The sequence below is a fragment of the Stenella coeruleoalba genome, assembly GCF_951394435.1.
Source record: "Stenella coeruleoalba genome assembly, chromosome: 1".
Classification (NCBI taxonomy): Eukaryota; Metazoa; Chordata; class Mammalia; order Artiodactyla; family Delphinidae; genus Stenella; species Stenella coeruleoalba.
The window spans coordinates 57162234-57180130 of record NC_137169.1 but is presented as its reverse complement, the minus strand read 5'-3'; the positions used below and the strand labels follow the sequence as shown (position 1 = coordinate 57180130).

At 38.4% G+C, this 17897-nt stretch overlaps 1 protein-coding gene across 1 annotated transcript in view; it reads right to left on the bottom strand.

Annotated features, from left to right (window-relative positions):
- Positions 1-17897, bottom strand: part of SGIP1 (SH3GL interacting endocytic adaptor 1) — a 207200-nt gene that overhangs the window by 98342 nt on the left and 90961 nt on the right. The window contains exons 3-6 of the mRNA XM_079904139.1: positions 11633-11696; positions 6645-6669; positions 5536-5619; positions 3603-3674 (exon numbers count right to left, since the gene is read on the bottom strand). Coding sequence (XP_079760265.1) covers positions 3603-3674; positions 5536-5619; positions 6645-6669; positions 11633-11696 — 245 coding nt within the window. The remainder of the gene's footprint in view (positions 1-3602; positions 3675-5535; positions 5620-6644; positions 6670-11632; positions 11697-17897) is intronic.

Here is a 17897-nt window from a genome sequence, read left to right as displayed (position 1 = left end):
GACTGGGTATCAGCATTGTCCTCTCAGGGTTGTCTTAAAGTTCTATTTTGGTCCCTAGACAACCATGACATGTATGGCCATAAGAACTTGACCAAGGATGTGGCATCATCCAAATTGAAATTCCTGGGATTCTCTACTTCTTGTGAGCAAAGGACAAAAACGCAAATGAGGTTTGTAATGGACAGTCCATTCAACAACATTCCTGTAGTTGGCACATGGAGCAACAGTATGTCACAGAGCACTCGCAGATCTCACAACAACACGCATCAGATGCTGACGTGACACACGGGGCTTGAGGACAGGACACGTAATTTCGCAGTCACAAATGAAGGCCAGTTGAAATAAAATGTGAACAGCTGACACTTAATTTGACAAATAGGCAGGAGAAGAAAGCTTTGCATCTATGCATATAGGATCACTAGAAAACCAAATCAGAGGTAACCTAGTAACCATCATCACTGAGTAATACTTACTGCGTGTTGAGTGGGCACTCTAAGAACTAACAGTAGTTTAGTAAGGGTGAAGTGCCTAGGGAATAATGTGTTCATTATCTTCCTCTCTCTTCCTGTACACTAACACTGCACTGGAATTTACAAATGCAGCAACTCTGCCCCACCTCCACCAACCAGCGCCCCAGAATACAGGGCTGGTACCCCTCTTCGTCTGTGTCTTGCTCCTGACAAAGATAATGTACTTCGTCAGACTACATCATTTTAACCTTCTCACAGAATTGCCTTCATTGAATTAGTGCTTCAATGACATTCTTTCTTCTTTGAACAAAGCTTGCTTTAAAAACCTGCCACATCAACTCTGCACCTGTATGAGCTATGAAGCTGCTTTTGAGGACATGGTCCATCAAATAATGTGCCGTCTAATAATAATAAAAAAAATCTCTCTCATAGTGAATGGACATGGTTCCTATTTTCTTTTTGTCATATTTGCTTTCTTTTAAAATTTCTACTTTACCAATCTGTTTGCGTATATCTTCTTTGCAAAATTCTCCAAATCCTTCTTAGATAGTATGTATAATAAATTCAAAATACAAATGTAATGTATAATAATAAGAAATCAAATAAACTAAGCTGATCTCAAAGAACTAAACTGATGAATTTTGTGATCAGTATAGTACTATTAATAGACCTTTTAGTTATCAAACAATTCTTCAATACAAAGAATTGTTATCTGAAAACTAAAGAGATTAGATAAACTACTGAGTTCAAAATTTTCAAAGTTCTACAGTTCTTTGCTTCCATGATAAGCTCATCTCCATAATCAAAGCCTTTCAAAACCAAGATAGTTGATATGTTCAGCTAAACAAAAACAAAATAAATATATGTGTGTGTATGTTTCTTTCCTGACAACATATACCCGACATTATGACTAAAAAAGTTCCTCGATTTTTTGAATTTTCTAGATCTGGGCTGAGTGAAAATTTCCCAGTTTCCATGGAAACCAATGGAAGATTGAGATAAAGAGAAAGCAAAGCCTATAAAAAGAAATTTTCCTTTAAAATAGGAACATTTTAAATATAAGTACTAAACACAAACAACAAATCATAAAAATACATTCTTTGGGGCAGACATTCAAAACATATGCAAACATACACACACACACACACACACACACACACACACACAGAGATTCATTAGAGAAATTGGCAATTTGGCCTCATTCATACTAGTGAATTCTTACAAATATATTTGGTTTTGCAAGTGGATATTATCAAGTTAAAGCTAATCCAGAACCTGGCTGAAATTCTTCTGGTCAAACTCCAAGGAAGAAACAATTCTCCTGGTTTAACCATTTAAGCAGCTCATAGTGGTAATATGGAGGTAATGGCTCTATTGATTTTTCAATTGGAAAACAGTGAAAAAGCAAGGAAGTATGTAAGTTAAGTGGGGAAATATTATTTAAAAACTAAGCTTACTATTTAAAGCAATGTTGGCTATTCATCAACATATAAACAGTGATTTTTCTCTTGGAGTATAATTATTTATTCTTTTAATTCTTTTCCGTATTTTCTAAAATTCCACAATTAGCATAAATAACTTCTACAACTTGAATATATGACTGTTATTCAAAGATAATTGAGGCTTACAGCAATGTTGATCATGTTTTAATAGGTATATTACTTTGGTCAGGTTTATTATCTGCTCTCAGATAATATCATGGTTTAAATCAATAAACGTAGTAACAATTGCGTTCAATTACACATTCATCAAAGTTCTTAATTTCCTTCGTGAATGCTTTTCTTTTCCAAGGTCAGATCATGGCCACATAACTTTCCTTGGTGAGAAGTATTAAAGGCACATGATACACTGCCTAAATATAATCTTTTTGCCATTGAGACAGACTTGACTCACTTTGTATAGAACAGCACTATCCAATAGAATTGTCTGTGAAGAAGTAAATGTTCTGTATGTGTGCTGTCCAATATGGTAGCCACTAGCCACAAGTAGCTGTGGAGTACTTGAAATGTGACAAGTGTGACTGAGGAACTGAATTTTATTTTTGAATTAAAACATTATTTATTTACTTAATTAAAGTATAGTTGATTTATAATGTTTCAGGTGCATAGCAAAGTGATTCAGTTATATATATATATATATATATATATTCTTTTTCAGATTGTCTTCCATTATAGGCTATTACAAGACAATGAATATAGTTCCCTGTGCTCTACAGTAGGCCCTTGTTGTTTATCTAGTTTTATATATAGTAGTGTGTATCTTTTAATCCCAAATTCCCAGTTTATCCCCCCCCTTTCCTTTGGTAACCGTAACTTTGTTTTCTATGTCTGTCAGTCTATTTCTGTTTTGTAAATAGGATTTGTATCATTATTATTTTTTTTAGATTCCACATATAACTGATATCATATTATATGATATTTGTCTTTCTCTGTCTGGCTTACTTCACTTAGTACGATAATCTCTAGGTCCATCCATGTTGCTGCAAATGGCATTATTTCATTCTTTTTTATAGTTGAGTAATATTCCATGGTGGAATATTCCATGGTGGAATTCCAAGATGTGGTGTATATATGCACCACACCTTTATCCATTCAGCTGTCGATGGACGTTTAGTGAGCACTGAATTTTAAACAGCCACATGTGGCCGCCGTGTTGGACAACACAGTTATAGTTGTTGCATAGTCTGGGACAGGATCAGCATCCCAAGTCCATTGTCAAGTACATTAGATCCCACAGGCCAAGGTCCTGCCAAATTCCTGATGTTACTGAGGTGGTGCTTATCCTAATAAACAACTACTCAATTTGTATGGTGGTGTTTATATTACAGCCAAGGCTTTCTTAGAGATAGCATATTCTTTTTAAAATTGGAATCCCTATCCTTTGTGTTAGACATAGGAATCACACGTCTCTTATGCCTGATCACTTTTTAAAAGTATATTTGGATGTCAACATATAGAGTCTATTTGGTTGATTTAAAAATTGGCCCTGGGTATTCAGGAAGTAATTGGGAAATATTATCTGAGAAAGAGTCTTCTTAAGTGCTACTGTTGTTTTCTTCAAATTTCAAATTGGGATTTTACTCACTGTTTCTACAACCCCTTTGATATCTTAAACTAAAATCTGTTTCCTTACCGAAACTTTTTTTCCTCCTTCACGTGCGCACTCTGCTTTGCTATTGTAGGGTGGTTCATGTGGGCTGGGCTGCTGCAATTGATTGTTTTCATGTAGAAAAAAGTTGTTAAAGGATCTGTTTGTTCTTCAAGACACATATAAAGAATCACATGGAGTCAGCAAGCATACCATAGAAGAAATAATGTCTAGGCCAAATTGTAGGGCCTACCAATCTTGGCAGGGTTCTTGAAGCAAAGAGTGGACTTTGGGGCCCATAATGAGGCTCTATTCAGCAGGCCGGTGTGGCTAGGCCAGGAGAAGAAGGGAAGGAGGAAGAGGCACCCCAGGCACTAGGGATGACGTGGATCGAGTCCTCACTCAGCCGGCACTTAATTTACAGGTAGAGAACAGACACCGGGACACACCAAAGAGACTTAATAAAAATGGTTGCATTTTTAATGGACGTCTGAAAAGGCTAGCTCCATCATATATTCCCCTGGATCAAAGCCTTCCTGGGAGACATCAATACACACAGCACACACAGTTGACAGCTCCAAATCCGGACCCTTTCTTGCACACGTGTTCAGGATGAGCAGAGATCTCCTCACAGCAACGGCCGTGACCCCCAGTGCCCCCAGTCTAGGTGTGGATGGAAACCTGAACTGCTTAGGAAAAACTTAGAGTGTATCCTGCACAAAACAGAGTTTGTCTCTGGGTTAGACTGCATCATCACACACAGTTGCCTGAAGCTTCAGACATCGAGACAGACAGCTCGGCCGAGGGTAGGCATTTTCAGCCAGTGGGGAGCAAGGTAAGCCCATCTTGATACGTGCAGCCTGGCCACAGAGGCTCTGTAGATAAAACCTCAAAAGCAGTGTCACCAGAGATGGGCTTCACTGGATTTTTGAGAAACTGAATTTAAATAGTTAAATCTGTCGTGTGGCCCCTGCATTGACAAAGTCGTCTATAAGCATTAAATGGGCACACCACAACCTGTAGTTTGTAGAACCACATTAGTGAAACCATAAATTTCCACTTCAGATATTCAAAAAGCAATAATTTGAAAGCTAACTCAGCCACATAAACGTGGACTGGCTCCACAGACACGAGGTCTTAAAGAAATCAGTCTGAGTTTGAAAGAAAATCAGGTTGAGATTTCCAGGGACTGAATGCGAACAGAAACTTGGACCCCTACAGCACTGGTCTCATAAGACGTTCTCAAAATTTGGTGACCATAGTATGTGGAGAAAACTTAAGGTACATTTCCAAATAGTAAAATTAGCAGCTGGCCAATAATTTCCAGTTACCTAGGAAGCTGTACACCCTGTTTCTGAGAACCTGCATTTATTTCGAATGCAGCCTGTTTTCCAAACAGGTCTGTGTTATTTCCTGAGAAATCGAAATTAAATAATTCTTCCTTCCTAAAATCATGACCATTCATGGCATTTCCAATTAAGGAACAAAGAAGGCACATCTGCTGATAAATAACTTGATGTGACTGAGAATGGTGACAGTGAAGGAGGATCGGGGAACTCAGGGATGAAGCCCTGACTTAGGGTGGGCAAGTCCGCAGAATCATGGCTGGGCTTATTGACTCAGCACATACTCAGTTGCCTGCTACACGCCCGCCAGGACTGTGCCAAGCACTGGGATGCATGTTCTGCTCGAGATTTAAACTCGTGGTCCCTAGAAGACCAGAGAACTCTGAGATAGCAGTGGGGCCTTGGGAGACAATGAACAGCAGGGAGGGAGGAGCTTTAGAGAAAGGAAAAAGGACAAGACTGAGGGTGCCACAGGGAGAGAAGCAAGAAACAGCAAACCAGCCTGGAAGCAGCAGGGAGGGAAAGCAGAGACTATCTCACAGAGCCTTGCAAGGGTCAGAATGAAGGGAACAAGAGAACTCAGGGAGGGGACCAAGACAGAAGCAAAGAGAAGACACAGAAGCAGAGAGTACCTGAGACAGAGTTAACGAGAGGGCTCTGAGCCAGAAGCAAGAGGTGAGGAGAAGCTGAGTCTTCTGGGTCTTTTTTTTCCCCTGCTGAATAGAGCCTTGATTATAGTGTTACCCAATGTCTGATAAATTTCAGTCTACTTTCTTAACATTTCATGGCGAGAACTACATGAATGCAAAAGGCGTCCCAAAGCTAAGAACCTTGAGTCAAATATGGGAGAAAAACTCCTACCATAGCTACAATTAACACCCCAATTTAGGTCTAATATTATAAAGGGTGATTTTTCAAGAAAATATTTTTAACTATCTGGTTTATTTTCATTCCCACTTCAGCCCAATGAGCCTAATGCGAGTCCCTTTTTTTTTTTTTTCCTTCAGTAACAGCTGTTCTTTTGAACCTTCTGAATAGGCATCTGATTTAGATTTGAAGGAAGTCATTTTAGAAGCTGGTGCAGACTCGCATAAGCACAACTCAGATAAATCCAAGCCCATGCACCACAGATTTCTTTAAAAAGCAAGAAATCTGGTGACCAGCAAGGAATCAGAGTTACTGTTGAATCTAAACCCAGTGGACACATTTTCCTCCTCCAGGCTGTAAATTCAGGCATAAATGGTTTCCAGACTATTCCCTACTAATGAATTTAACATAGAAAATGTATCTGCAGCTCAACTACGAAAGAGGAAGAGCTTCTTTCAATTTTATTGGATCTCAGATCCATTATGACTTTGTGGCCTCTGCTGGAGAAAAACATTCTCATATAAGGAGCTCTTATATCATTAAATAGGAAACGAAATAACAGTTGATGGTAGCAGCCCCTGCAGGAACTGTCTGGCTTCTGACCCACCATATTGATGACTGGTTTGCTTGCCTACTCTGGGGCAGGGTTTTTGGTGAATGCAATAAATAAGTTTAACTTGACCAAGACTGCATTTATGTCCCATGCAATGACTACAAAATTTACAACAAAAAAAGTTGTAATTGAAAAGTCATTTAAGCTAATTTTTTTCCCCTTGCAGAAAAAAAAAAAAGAAGAAGAAATGGGGCTTTAAGAAATTTAAACTAGCATAGGTTGAAGTGCAAACCTACTAATAATGGTCATTTAAATACTTACAATTCCATCTCTATCTGGTGAACCTCTGTAACAAAAAGAAATTGGTAGCTATTAGGAAAATGAATCATTCTTGCTACATAGTCTCAAGTATGACAATAAGAATCATTAACCACCTTTCTCCCCCCTCTCACGAGTTCCAACCCCAGTAAACCTGGCTAACGAAAGCCAAATCAAAATGGATTGGTTGAGTGATATTTGAGTGTGGGGTGTGTGTATGTGTGCGTGGGAGGGAGAGTCTCATTAAAAACTGAAATCCAAAAGGCACAAGTTGCTGGTGCAGTGTCTTGAGAGGAGAATTCATTAAGAGCTGTCCCACTCAGCAGCCTTCTATTTAAAACTACCACCAGGAATGCAAACCCATTTGTTCTCTCTCATCTTCTCCCCATAAGTGGTCTTGAATTTCCCCCTATAAGAAGGAACTTCTTATACTTATAAGAAGAACTTATAAAACTACAAAGTAGTTTTCAACTTACTTTAAGAATCTATATTTTCTTCCATATTTCTAGAGTTACTGCTCCTTTGATTACAGAACAGGAAATGGAGGGCAATTTTGCTAAATGGCTTGCTTTGATGACTAAAGTCCAGGGTATTTAATCCATGGTGAAGCTAGGCTGCAGTGCTTAAGAATAAGGGCTTTAGAGTAGGATGAAGCCAGGTGTCCTGACTCTACCACTTATTAGCTCTCTGACCTTGAACATATTGAGTATTACTTAGTTCTCTAAGCCAGCTTAAATATGATAAGGTATATAAAGAACTTATAATGGTTCCCGACACATACTAAGTATTCAAAAATGTTTGTTTGTTTGTTACAGGTTTTTTCCTCTTCCGTGATGTCTCTACCCTAGGAACACAAAACTGTTCACTTGCAGCCATGTTAGACTTTATAGCCATAGAGGAAGGGTATTATTATTGTTACTTTGGAAAACTGAGCTGGAGAAATCGGAGAAAGAGAGAAGAAAAAGAGTAGTCACTTTATAACTTCTTATATTAATTAATTCTGTAAGGAGCTAGAAAAATATTATTCTATTAACATGGAGACCAGAATTATGCTTAGATGGGGACCTGCATTGTTTGGAAGAAAACCTTAGTAAGTGCCTGGGTGGACTATGAAATCTTGAAGAGTTTGGTGTGGTTGGAACTGTTCCTTAGCAGGTGGGACCAAGTGACAAAATTGTTTATTGCTTCATAGGGTGGGACAGAGGAGAGAGAGAGAAATGCAGAGTTGGTGGGACATCTTCTTGGCTTCAAGATGTGATTCCCCTTCCCCACCAACACCCCCTTCAAAATTAGCAGAATATTCTACTTGTATTACAAAACACTTGATGGGAGAGCATCATTTTCCATAATCATTTCTGTGTCCATGTGGATACAGGGATGAATCAGTGATACAGGGGCTAGAAGCAGAGAGGACCCTGATATTGAAAGACCATGGGAGTTGACAGAAATCTTAGGATCTTTGGACATTCGCTGGCTATGGGAAAAAGTTGGTTCAAAGAAATTTCATCTAAGATAGAAAGATAGGAAGAGTCTTAGCCAATAAAAGTTATATATAATTCATTGAACAACTATTGAGTGCTTATAATAGGCCAGGCACTAGGCTAGGGTCAGGAGATAAAATAATGAAGAAGACATGCTCATCATAGAGAGAATGAGACAGGCAAGTAAATCCAGTGGGTTATTATGGCCGTAGTAAACCCAGGTGGTAGGAAAGTACAGAGGAAAGGTACCAACCCATATTCATCAAAGTCAATTTTCCCTAGATTTGTACACTTCAAAAAATGAGCATTTCTTACTAGGATTTCAGCCTCTGCCAAAGGAACTGATAGAGAGGAGATTGCATCAAATTTTGCATAGGACACATCCAGAGGCACTGATCCTCGTGGGGTTGCCTTTCGGGGCAGGTGATAGATGTGGAGAAGACAAGGCTCTGGAGATAGTCCTGGCTGTGGTGTTGCCCACTATTGGTCCAGGTAGAAGGGCATAGCTATAGGGGAACTTAAATGGGAGGCCACTTGGTCTCATGCATATTACAGCTCTAGGGATGGCACTTCAAAAATCTTAATCAGAATAATTGTAATTGTACATAGCAGCGTTGGTATCTATTCTGATCCTTTGTCTTATCCACTGATGGAAATAGGGCTGCTGCTTCCCCGTATGACAGCAGTAAGCATGGTGGTATCGTGCACTAGCTATAGTGCCCAACTGCCCAGGTTCAATCAACTTATATTTCCTAGTTGCATAACCTTGGACCAGTACTTCACTCCTTTGTGTCTCAGTTTCCTCATCTATATAACAGCCGTGATAACAGCATATAGTTCATAGGGCTGTTAAAGGATTCAATAAGTTAATATAAATGAAGAGCCCGGAATAGTACCTAGAACATAGTAAATACTCATTAAATGCTACCTAGAATAAAGTTATTATACAAGCTGACCTAGGATGGGGAGTAGAGAGAGAGATTTTAGCAGCCTCAGACAATGGGGCATGTGTCCTCAGTTTACTGCCTAACCCCCTTTTATTAAGTTTTATACATTTTTAAATAATTTTTTTTTCTTTTTAAGAGCAGACCCATTATATTTACTGATTCTGTTTTAAAACTGATCATCTACCAGGAACACTTTGCCTCTATTTTAAAAAGTGACAGTCACCTCTTGCCACTGCTGCCTTTTCTCTTTTACCCTCCTATTGGTCTTGAATATAATTTTGCCCATCTATTCTTTTTTTTTTTCTGAGTAATCAAAGAATAGGCACTTGACTCTGGACTAGAATACTGGCTCCATGTCTTATTTTTCTGGGTAGCCTTCAGCAAGTTACTTAATTCCTTTTGGCACTGATTTCTCATCTCCAAAATTGAGATATTATTTCTAACCTTGTTGAATTACTATGAGGGTTAAAAAGGATATCAGTACATACAAAATACCCTGCACAGGGCCTGCCACGTAGCACAGGCTCCTCTCTCCTTTCCTCTTTCTATCAGCCATTGTAACGTTGATCAAATCAGGAAGCTCTGGTTCTAACCCCACTCTATCTAAGGACACTCAATCAACTGAAGTTGGAACTGGCAGCTACCATAGCAGGTTACTTGTCAACCCTCACGGAGTTGCAACGGCCCTGAAAACAGTTTGTATCAACAGGGTTTCAGTGACTGCAGACTAACATAAGCATTACCTAAATCTGAAGGGATAGCACATTGCCAGAACATTTCTCCAGCCTTCTGCAAGAATGATATATGACCCAATTAGAGAGCAGGGGCTCATGAAAAGCAAAGGCTTACACTAAACGTCTTGTCCTTTGACCATCGCTGCTGGTGGAACCAGTTTATAGCTAATTTGCTATCACCTAAGTAAACTGGGGCGCTCAGATGATAAGAAGTAAAGGACAGATGCTTGGGATTTTACAAGAAAATGTCTTGTTAGAATATTTCAGAGAGATATTGGGCATCTACACAAAGCCATGAAGAGTAACTTCCTCATTTTCATGTTTTTAGAAGTGGTGATGGAAGAGTGGTACTTTGGCCACCTGTAAATGAGCTCAGTCTGCCCTGGGGAGGTTGTTTGACCTCTTTTTCCTTTTGAGGGAGCTTCTTTCCTTTCTAATTTTCTTCACACACCAGAGATTATGTATAGTCAGTTACAGAAACCATCTCAAAGAAAAATGGATTTGTTTTCTGCTAATGATGTTCTCCTGAGATATGTCTAATAGTGTCCCCCACAACACACGGCACATTGTAGGTGGCAAAGGATTCTGCTGACAGACGGACTGCTACAGTGTCTGGCCTTTTACGGAAATTCAATTCCATCTAGTGCAAACTGAGGCCCATTAGAGGAAAGTGTATTCTAAGTCCGTGGAGCTATTGGCAATGCTGAAACCAGAGCCCAGGTCTTCCGACTCTGGTGAACGAACCATCTCCTATTCTGGTTAATGTATCAAAGTTGGCAATTTCTTAAGAAATAATGAAAATTATATAATGCTCAGAAAAATTTTTTTCTAATTTAATCATTTAGAAAAATTGGCAAGACTAGAGTAAATACAGCTTCCATGAAATAATTATTTACTAAAAGAAAAAACACAAAGAAAAGGTAAGAACAGGGGACTTAAAAGTTGATATCTGGACAAAAAATAGCTTTTTACCCCCCAATCCTTTACAGTCTCTGGTTTAAAAGCCTTCAAGTCTTCAAGGTTGCCCACTGCCTAAGGAAGGAAGCCCAGACACCTCAGCCTGGCTGGTACTTAAAGCCCTTCCTATCTGGCCCTGATCTCCTTTGCAGCCTTGCCTCCCACTATTACATTTACGTGTGGCCGACAAGTAGACAGACTGCTCTGTTTAGCTTGTCCCGAATACCTACTTGGCTTTTCCACATCTCTGCTTTGGCTGTTGTCCCTTGGCATGAAACGCATGTCCTCATCTTCTTGAAGGCCAAAATCAAGGCTCCTCCCTCTTTGAAGCTTCACTGATCATGTATTCAAATATGAGCTTTCCCACCCTCCAATTCCCTGGAAATTCCAATTCTAATCGCTCCTAAGGAACTTACCACATATTAATTTGTATTAATGATAACAGGAGTAGTGGCTGCTACCATTCACTGAGCGTTTACTAAGTACGTGTTACCACGGTAGTCATAACAAATGTTAGCTCTTTTAGTTATATGAAAGATACTTCAATTTGCGTGATAGATATTCTATTCCATGAATTATAAATTCTCAGAGGACAAGCCCACAGGGCAATTCTCAGCACCTTGTGATAAAATTTATGCACGATAAAAACGTACAGAATGAAAAGCTAAAGTTGCTTTTTTTTTTTTTTCTTTTCACCTGTGCCTAAACAACTATTGATTTTTGCATTTTCTAACTTTCTTTCAGGGCTTCTTGTCAAATAAGGGGTTTTATAGGTTCATTATTCTGCTATACAGCAGACCACAGCAGATCTGCGTTTCCACACGGTCACAGCCAGCTGATGCTGAGCAGTGGTGCTCTCCTTAAGTACATACGTAGAATCAGTGTCCTTTTCTTTCTTCCGTATTCCAAAGGCCTTCCTTGTACGTTTTTTCAATCCTGTGGGAAAACAACAAAAGGTCAAAAAATCTATTTTCTATTTGAATGTTCCTAGCAACATGCAAGTGAACATATTTTTAAAGTTGCAATATATTAGTTAAATTTGAACGTTCAAAAACCCGTGAAAGTTTCTTCATGTGTATGCATGTGTGTGTGTGCATGTGCATAGGATTCATTACTGTTTTTCAACAGATGTTTATCAAGGACATGGCACTGTAAGTTCTTAGCCCTATGAGCAATGTAAGAATATTAAAAAAAAAAATGGAAAGGAGATCAGGACAAAGTACAATAAAGTAGGCAAGCTTTTCTTAGACTATTGTTAGCCATCGCCCAAATTGGCGCTGTGCCAAGAAACCCCATCACAGACTTAGAAGAACAGTAATTTCCAGGGTAGGCGGATTCTGGACACTAGGATAGTTCCAAGACAGAGATTATGTAAACCGTACGAAACAGTCACATTGGCCTGACACTTCTTTGTATCCCATATTCCCAGTTCATCTTTTTCTACTTCCTCAATTCAGTGGCTATACTGGATTCTCTGAACATCCCCAATATCTGTTCTCCTGTATCTCTTTTCTCTTTATGTGGTCCTTGCCACTGGCTGAAATGCTTTTCCTGTTTTGTTGATATTTACAACTTCCATATGTGCCTTCACAGCCCAGTCAAATGCCCCCTCCTCTGTGAGGGCCTCTCAATCTTCGTGCTGTCAGAACTGACTATCCTGTGCTCCCCCAAATGTTGCTGTTGTATGTATTACAATATATCAAAGCATTCCACTTATTAGTTCCTACGTCAGTTTCCCTCATAGACTGTAAGCCTTTCTAGGACAGAGGCCAAGGATACCCTTGGTATGTCCTCTACGCCAAGTAGAGGAACCAGATAATATTTGTTGATTTAAGATGTTTTCCAGGAAGCATCATTCAGGTGGTATTGGGGTAAGAAGTCTCCTTTTCTTCCACCCTGGACAAACCAAGCCTACTCTTGTATCTTCTATTCTTCTCCTGTCAAGGCTCTGTCAGGGATTCCTATCTCCCACGTGTCCTGTAATTACATATGTGGCTTGTGTGTTTCTCATGTTAGTCAGTATTATTCAAATATACCAATGCCTATATAGTCAAAACCTTAGACTTGTTACTGGTGGTTTGGAACTTCATCCTGACAAATTAGAGCTGGAAAAGTCACTGACGTTCAGGATTTGTTTGGCACTACCAGGTGGATCAAGGGGAAAAACACTGACAAAATCAGAGATTTGATGACATCTTTTTTTAAAACATGTGAGTCAGCCCAGACCACTCAGATGATCTGAGTCATTCATTATCTGGCTCTTAGGATACTACTCAAATATAATCTCCAAAATGCCTCGGTTTGTCTAATTTTGTATTTGAATAGTCATTCCATTTAAGATGTTTAGGTCTTTAAAATGTCAATGTTTGTTTAAAAAAAAAATCTCCTCCCACATTAAGCTATTCTCCATTACCCTCCACGTGAAGAGTTTATAGAAAACTTATTGACATTTAAAACTACCCACCCATAATATTTAGGAACACCTCCTCTCTGTTCATTTTTAATTTTGATTGTGAAAAACTTCCTTCTTCTCACCTGTAATTGCCTTATCTCCTTATAGGGACAAAATATTGTAGTTAAAATCATTTTCCTCCTATAATTGTTCTTGGGCTTCAAGTCTCTTACTTGGCTTCTCCATGCTTCTAATTCAGCTTTGGAGTCACAATGAATGCTATATTCACCAGTCACTACTGGTTTTTATAGAATTATAAACCAAATGCTATTATTATCTTATGTTTTCAAATTACTCTATTTTCTGCAACTTGACCATGAGACAAGAGATAGCATGCCCTACCAAACAGATGAGAAAATACAGACAAATTCCAGTAATTCTTGTATTAAATTAGTAACAGAGCAGGCAATAGTAATTTTCCATAGACTCTGTCCTGTTTTTGACCACCAAACTTGGATAATAGCCAACATGAACTAGGTCATGAACGTCACGAGTTGTCCATTTTCCAGTGAAAAGTGCCCTGGATCAGGCTTCAGGAGACAGGGTCCATTCCCAGCATCATTTCTAATTGTGTAGATGAGTATGAGTTACATTCTTTTTGTATTTCCATCTCTCAGTGTACAACAAATCAGCCAGTAATAAGGAATGAAAGAATTTGCATATGTTCACAAAATGCAATGCCATTCTGTAGTTTTAGTTTCACTGAAAGTCATATTTCCCATATGTAAAATACATTCCCATATATGGAACATAAATAGGAATACACTAGAGATGTGACATTCCAGAAAAACAAAACTAATCGAATTATTGCATAAGAAAAAACACGGAAGACTTTTCCCCCTTGAAAGGTGGAAAGATATGAGAAGTTTATAAGAGTATGAAGAAAACTCTGAAAGACTAAAACAAAGTTATGAAATATAAAAGTTATTCGTATCTTAACAGCTTTTTGAGAAGACCCAGGAAGAAACAGTCATACCAACCATGTTAAAAGTGAATGGAGAGGTGTGGTCAAGTCTTTTGAGAGTTTATTTAAAAATATTCAAAGAAATTCTTCAGAAGAGAGCAAGGACAGTCAAAAATCTTACAGGAGTAACAAGTTTAAGACACTGTGTCTGGTAAAATGATAAGCTTAAAAAACAGTATATCCAATGATTTTTCACTTCTGACTCCAATATAGTGTAATTGTTTTTAGGCTGAGTCATGAATTTTTGTCAACTATTTCTTTACCAAAAATAGGAGGGAAAAAAAATCAAGTGTCTTTGAGAAATGAAGTAAATAACTTTTCCCTTGCCAATATCAAAACAAAGAGATCTAAAGAGAAAGAATTTTAAGGTCCTGATGATCTGGGGCTAGAACAGTTTTCTTCCAAGCTATGGAATTGAGAACATCCTCCTGTGTGCATGCAGAACTGGGTCGGAAGTCTGGCCTGTGCCTCTTAGCGTCCCTTCACCTAATTTAGATTCTTTTAGCTTCCATTGGTATTATGGGAGAAGCTAGCAAAGTCTGGGAACAACAACAACAACAAAATTAAAAACAGACTGAGCTTTAAGAGGGTAGGAGAGCTTATTTCAAAATAGGTAGTCCTGGATATGATATTACAAGATAGTGAAATAAAGAAACATGCAGAAACTGACAATAGTGACAGCACAAATATATATAGTAATATTTGTAGCTATCATTACTGAGGTCCTACCTATGGGCCAGGTACCAGCTGCTTTGCATATGTTGACTCATTTCATTTTCTTACAAACCTTGTGAAAAAGTAGGAGATGTTTTCTTTGCAAATGATGAGCCTGAGGGTTCACCTGAGTTAGGTTTTATTTATCATCATCTCTAGGGAGGAAATTGGAGGCTCCTTCTCCCTCCATGGATCCCCAAAGTACCTCTGGACTTTGTCCTAGGTTCCTTTACACTCTCTCCCTGGGGCAATTTCATTCACTCACATGGTTTTATTTTCCATCTGTATGCAGATGAACCCTAAATCCATAGGTCAGATCCAATACTATCTCATGAGCTTCTGGATATACAGCACTTCTTCTCATGCTCAAACTTCTACAAAGAGACATCAGGTTTCTTTGAAAGCCTTTAGGTGCCTATATATATACATATATATATACATATATATATATATATATATATGTATATATATATATATACATATATGTAATCAAACCTCTAAAGGTATGTCCAATTGATTAGTTTACAATTATTTTCTGAATAAAATCTCCCTTAAAATGAAATAGTTCTCCATGAACTAATGAATGGATAAACAAAATGTGATGTACCCATACAATGGCATATTATGCAGTCATTAAAAGGAATGTGATACTGACACATGCTACAACATGCATGAACCTTGAAAACATTATGCTAAGTGAAAGAAGCCAGATACAAAGAACCACCTATTGCATGAGTCCATTTATGTGAAATATCTGGAGTAGGCAAATTCACTGATACAGAAAGCAGAGTAGAGGTTGCCAGGGGTGGAGTAGAGGGGAAATGAGGAGTGACTGCCTAAGTGGTACAGAGTTTCCTTTTGGGATATAAAAGTTCTGGAACTGGATAGTGGTGATGGTTGCCCAACACTGAGAATGTACTGAATACACTTAAACATAGCCAAAATGGTAAATTTTGTCGTTTGTATTTTATCACAATAAAAAAGAAACAGAATAGCTCAAGCCAGATTATTCTGTGACCAGAGGGAATAAAGATAGGAGGGAGTGAAAAAGAAAAGAAAGAGACAAGGAAGATTGGCTTAAAAGTTTGGAATATTTTTTTTTCCTTTTTATTCATTCTTTTGTAAAGTTGTCAAATATTTAGTTAAGAAACTGGGAGCTATATAGTCACAAATCTGTGTTCATGATGACCTTCACCATCGCGAAAGTGATATGTCCGCAAGAATTTACAACTACAACAACCCTGCAGCTTTTCTCTCTCACATAATAGCTGTTTACAAAAAGCTTGTCATAAACACATTTTTATGTAATGTTCCTTTCAGCTTTTCTCATCAGATCACAATGTTATGTTAATCCCTACTAGACGGTAAGCTCTGTGAAGTCAGCCACTCTACTATGTAGATGCCTGTCTTTATTTTCACTGCCCCATAGTGTTTCACGAATAGAACATTCCTTAAAATGATTTACTCAATTGTGTTAAAACAGAGGCATTATTTCTCACCTTCTTTTCAGACTGCAAGTCAGGCCATTGGAAGCTTATGAAATCAATTTGTTAGGGTGAAACTTCCATTCGAAAATAAAGTAGAAGAAAAAAACTAAGTGTGCATTGCCTGTAGAAAGGATGAAGACTGCATCATGAAATTCTTGGCCTCAGCTGTGTGGGTGGTGAGTGTCTGCAAACTGGGTGACCATGTAAAATATATTTCTTATGATAACTCCAAAAAGTTTGAAAGTCTTTTAAAAAAATAAACCTTTCTTTTAAAAGTCTTTTAAATTTAAAACACAAATTACTGTGTTCACTATGTTTTTCTCTGAAATGTCTCCTAATTAAAAAATAAAGATACCTTCCTGACTTTGAATATACAACTCCACAGGTGAGGAAGAAATAATACAGCAAAAATTTACCTTTATCAATTTCCTTCTCTCCCAAGTGTAACTGTTCTATAGAGGTTCACTAAGCAAACACTAAATTCTAAATTTGAGCCTTTAAATGTTACAATGAAAACAGAATTTGTCAGAGGGCTCCTCCAAAACAGAAAATTTAGCCTCTATACTATATACTAATTTTAGGTAAAACATCAAAATCTGATACTCAAAAGAAATACAGAGTTTTTGCTTGGTTGGTTTCACATCTTCTATTTCTTAAAATTACAATTGAAATATTTTTCCCTAAAAATGAAGGCTAGTTCTATAGATGGACAGATTGAGATAACAGTCCTGGAGTTGTGTCCAAAACAGGAGAAATCAAGGTGTGAGCATCCTGTAGGCAGGAGCTGAGGACCAAACTCACAGAAGATTCTGCTGGCCTTCACAAGACGCTCTCCTGCCACATAGGAGTGAACGTGGAGAGTCCTGCCAATACCTCCTCTTTTCTCTCCTTGTCCTGAATTCCTACCATTCCACTGCTAGTTGGTAAGACAACAAGAAGAGGTCAAAGGTAGACTGGTCACCATCCTATCAGCATGTTGGCAGCAAACTGGTTTATCTCCAAGATAACTTAAAGGGACTGGGATGGGAAGAGATGTGGCACTATATTATATTACCTTCCTCACTTATGTCACAGTCTTACACACTGCTTTCACTAACAGCTCTTTATTATGTTAAACCCCCCATATAAGCATTTTGCATTTAAAATTGATGAAAAGGTGTCACTTTTGCAGATCATGTTCCTGGGGTGTACTTGATCCTTCTTCCCACTCCTCTACAAACAGTACTTTTGAGCAGAGCTTGGACCAGTCATGGCCTGGGCACAGAGCTGGCTCTAAGAGTGACCTAGAGCTTTGGAAGAAAGAGGAGAGGGTGGCAGTGACAGCTGTTTAGGGTCAGTATGTAAGACACAGTTCACAGAGGAATGCAAACCATCTTCTCGTGTATCTCCTCCAGAAGCATGAAGATGCCCCTCCCAGATACAGAGCAGGAGACGTGGTGGAAGGGAGCAGAAGGACTGCTTTCTTTGGAATCCAAAGATCTGGAATCAAATCTTTTTTTTTTTTTTTTTTGCGGTACGCG